This window comes from Sitodiplosis mosellana, unplaced genomic scaffold, assembly GCF_009176505.1.
Source record: "Sitodiplosis mosellana isolate CC-2019 unplaced genomic scaffold, AAFC_SMos_1.0 Smas_scaffold_5846, whole genome shotgun sequence".
In the NCBI taxonomy this organism is placed as follows: Eukaryota; Metazoa; Arthropoda; class Insecta; order Diptera; family Cecidomyiidae; genus Sitodiplosis; species Sitodiplosis mosellana.
The window spans coordinates 1-4,840 of record NW_022601088.1 but is presented as its reverse complement, the minus strand read 5'-3'; the positions used below and the strand labels follow the sequence as shown (position 1 = coordinate 4,840).

General features: G+C 44.2%; 1 protein-coding gene across 1 annotated transcript; it reads left to right on the top strand.

Moving 5' to 3' along the window:
• Positions 1-47: 47 nt before the first annotated feature.
• On the top strand, positions 48-4,696 carry LOC129572998 (uncharacterized; the record flags this gene model as incomplete). Its single annotated transcript, XM_055453133.1, has 1 exon — positions 48-4,696. A coding segment is annotated over one exon (4,649 nt), but the record flags the coding sequence as incomplete, so codon positions are not given.
• Positions 4,697-4,840: the final 144 nt, after the last annotated feature.

Below are 4,840 nucleotides of genomic sequence, written 5' to 3'. Positions count from 1 at the left end.
TTCGGATGAAAGTTATTTCAAAAACGATGTGTCGGTCAATTTTGAAGAGTTGTACTTCGGTGTGTATTGTGCGTTAGTTACGGACCGTGATACACGGTATCCGCCGGTTACGAGTTCATCATCGAGTTCAAATAGCGGTCAAGTGAATGTCACATCGGCAGTGATGCCAAGTCAACCCATATCAACGGTACATTTTCCCGACATTCCAAATCCAAAGTTTTCGGGTGTTACAGCCGATTGGCCTGAATTTCAAGATGCATTTGGTCGGTTGATACATCAAAATATGGCACTCAATGCGATTCAAAAGTTTCATTTCTTGAAGTTAGGTTTGCCACCACACTGCGACAAAGACATTCATTTAATGCCGCTCAGTGCACAAAACTACGCTACGGCATGGGACATGCTAGTGAAACGGTATAACATTCCGCGTATTTTGCATACGAGTCAAATGAATACATTATTCTCGATGTCGACAATACAAAAAGAACGTTCGGAAGACTTGAAACATTTACTTAATACCGCGAATGTGTGTCGTAACGAATTGCGTCGTTTAGAAATTCCGATTGACAATAGTGATCATTGGTTAGTTTATCTTTTAGTGACAAAATTACCAAAGGAAACTCATTCGAAATGGGAATCTCATCTCGGAAGTCGTACCGATATACCAACTTTTACGGATTTTGAGACATTTATGAGTCAACGCGCAATCACCGTCGATGTGATGGAAAATCGAAACACCGTTATGCAAGGTGCATTGAATACAATCAAATCAATTGATCAACCGAAACCGAACAATTCTTCGAATGTGTCAAAGTCGTCTCAACGAAATCAACGATTTGAACGAAAATCATTCCACGTTATCGCTACTCAATCAAAGGTGGATAAGTGTGTTGTGTGTGAGGGTAATCATATCCTGCGAAAATGCCCAGTTTTTCTGGCCAAAGACTGCTTCGAACGAAAGGCTATCGTCGACAAAAATAAATTGTGCCTCAATTGTATGAGTGGCGCTCATTTCATGAGCCAGTGCTCAAGCCAGAGAAATTGTCAGCAATGTGGAGGCCGTCACCACACGCTCCTACATTTCACTTTCAACGGTAATTCCGCTGCGACTACGGTAAATACACAACCTGTCCAACGAATTCAAACCCTTACTACCAGTATGGCTCTGGCAAATAAAGAACCGCCCAAGGTTCTCTTGGCCACAGCATTAATTCCAGTCATCAACGTTGTCACGGGAAGAAAATTAGTGCTGCGCGCTCTTATCGATCAAGCTTCAGAAGGAACGCTTATCACTCGGCGAGGTGCTAACGCTTTGGGTTTACGTCGAACGCCCATGGTCACTGACGTCGATGGAGTCGGTGTTAATTCGAATGTCAGCACAGAATGCGTAAGTTTTGCATTGCAATCCAATCTCAATGAAAATTTCGAAACATTTGTCAACATGGCATTCGTCATGGATCGAATAACGGCACCGTTGCCGAGCAAAGAAATTGTTCCACAGGATTGGCCACACATTCGAACACTTGTCCTCGCCGATCCAACGTATTTCAAGGTAGGTGAAATTGACCTGCTCATCGGTACCGAAATGCAAGCTGCGATACTGTTACCTGATCAACGCATCGGTCAACCAGGTCATCCAGTTGCACAAAATTCTCATTTCGGATTGTTTGGAAACACGGAGCCGCCGGCTTCTGATTCACCGACCGTGTCACCGCACGGCAAAATTAAAAATTCTGTACGCTGTTTTCACACTACAGTCGACGCTCAACTTGATACGCTTGTACGGAAATTCTACGATAACGAACAAGTGCCCGAAGAGCGTGCACTTTCTCAAGAAGATCAATGGTTCATGGACTTCTTCAAACAGACAACAGTTCGTCAACCCAACGGAAAATATTTGGTGCGATTACCATTCAAAACCATCTTCGATCCAACTCAAACGATAGGGCGTTCTCGACAAATCGCTCTCAATCGATTTCATCAGCTCGAACGAAGGCTTCAACGAAAAGAGGGTTTGATGGAACGCTATGCAAAAGGTATGCACGAATATTTTGAATTAAATCAGATTCTTCCATCCACTACCACAGAAGAACAGCATTGCACGTTCAACGAAGTCAATCAGTTCACGGTTAGTGCATGCGTTTTGGCCCATCACCACGTTTTGAAGGAAGACAGTTTAACAACCAAACTGAGAATCGTGATGGATGCTTCGGCAAAAACATCGAACGGAAGGTCTCTGAATGACATTCTGTGCGTCGGACCAGCGCTACAAAATGAATTACCATCCGTAATTCTGAATTGGAGGTTGAACAAGTTCGTATTCACGTGCGATATACAGAAGATGTATAGATGCATCGACATGCATCCCGACGACATAGCATATCAAAAAATATTGTGGCGAGACGAAAGGAGTGAGATCCGAGAGTATTGTCTTACCACCGTCACATTTGGCACAGCGCCAGCCCCATGTATCGCCATCAGTGTGATTCATCTCATCGCTGAAAATGAGAAAGCGCGATATCCGTTAGCCGAGAATGTGCTAAAAAATGAAATGTATGTTGACGACATACAAACCGGCAGTCATTCAATTGAAAATGCAATCGCCATCCGTGATCATGTCACAGGTGCACTTGCGTCAGCAATGGAGTTGAGAAAATGGGCAAGCAACACGCCAGAATTGCTCGAATCAATTCCAAAGGAACATCAGTGCAGTAGCACGCTCTTGGATATGGATAGCAACGAAACGGTCAAGACATTGGGAATGTGTTGGAAGCCGAGCGACGACGTTTTTAAATTCACCATTAAATTCGATTTACCAACGAATATCACCAAACGTTCGGTATTGTCCACCACCGCACGTCTTTTTGATCCAATGGGATTCATTGCACCAATGATCGTCGCAGCAAAAATGATTCTCAAACGAATTTGGAATTTTCGCCACGAAACATCAGCCGATGAAAACGACGAGAGATCAAAATTGAGCTGGGATGAACCAGTTCCTGAGCCGCTCTGTTCACAGTGGCGACAATTCATCAGCGAATTACCATCGATTAATCAAATCTCCATCCCGCGTTGGATAAGTTATTCACCGAATCAATTAATTCAGTTGCATGTATTTTGTGATGGATCATCGAGCGCTTATGCAGCGAATGTTTATATTCGTCTTCAAGCCGAAGGCGAACGGGTTCATACGCACTTGATTATAGCCAAAAGCAAAATTACACCAACAAAACCGCTCACAATTCCTCGGACGGAACTTTGCGGCGCGGAATTAGCAACGAGATTGGCTGCTTGGGTGAAGAAAAATCTCCGCATTGACTTCAATCACGTACCGATTTACTTTTGGAGTGATGCCACAATCGTTTTGCATTGGATACACGGCGATATCACTCGATGGAAAACATACGTTGCAAACCGGGTGAGTAAAATTCTATCGATCTCATCCACTAGTATGTGGAATCATGTAGATACAAAGGACAACCCAGTTGATTGTGCCACTCGAGGTTTGACGCCATCCGAATTGGCGACGTTTGATTTGTGGTGGAAAGGACCGACTTGGCTCACTCAATCACCCGACGTCTGGCCGAAGTTCAACAACAAAGAGCACAAGTTCGATGATGTCACACTCGAAGCCAAAACAAATACCGTTCATGTGCACGTTACCATACCCACTGAATCGGTTGTATTCCACTATTCATCGCTAATTACCTTGATTCGTGTCGTCGCATGGGTTTTTCGTTTTCGGCACAACAGTCAAAAGATTAATCGAAACAATCGACGATGCGGTTTATTGTCGGTCATCGAAATGAACCACAGCCGATTAAAATTAGTGCAGTTAGTTCAACGTGAAGCATTCGGCAAAGAAATTCACACCATTCAAGCGAACGAATCGCTGCCGAACAACAGTCGAATCAAAGGTTTGGCTCCATTCATCGACCAGAACAATATTATTCGAGTACGGGGCAGATTACAGCGTTCAAATTTGCCGTACGATCAACGTCACCCTATCATCATGCCGAAAAGTCATCACTTCACTCGATTGCTTATTGATCATTCGCACGAAGTCACATTGCATGGAGGTGTGTCACTCACGTTAGCACATTTACGTCATCAATATTGGTTGGTCAGCGGCCGACAAACCGTTGCATCTCGTCTACGGAAATGTGTGACATGTTTTCGAAGCAAACCTGAAGTATCGAGTCAATTGATGGGAAATTTGCCATATCATCGAGTCAATCCACCGACGAGACCGTTTGTAGCGACGGGTGTTGATTACACCGGTGCCATCGAACTGAAATCATCAAAGTATCGCGGAAACACTACATACAAAGGATTCATTGTGGTGTTCATTTGCCTTGCGACGAAAGCAGTCCATTTGGAAGCAGTGACAGGTATGTCAACCGAACATTTTCTTTGCGCATTACATCGATTTATCGGTCGCAGAGGTCTGTGCCAACACATGTTCAGCGACAACGGCACCAATTTCATTGGGGCAGACAATGCGCTCAATGCCAAATCAATTGAAACAGATATCGTACCAAAGCTCGCTGAAAGAGGCATTCAATGGCATTTCAATCCGCCTCATTCACCCAATTTCGGTGGTTTGTGGGAAGCCAACGTTAAGTCAACAAAGTACCACTTGAAGCGCATCATCGAAGGCACACGATTAACATACGAAGAATTGTCAACCGTATTAGTACGTATCGAATCATGTCTCAATTCGAGACCATTATGCCCACTCACATCTGACATCGACGACTTGGATGTGCTAACGCCTGGCCATTTTTTGATCGGGGAATCGTTGCTTGCGCCACCACCCGAGCAACCCACAATCAAGGTG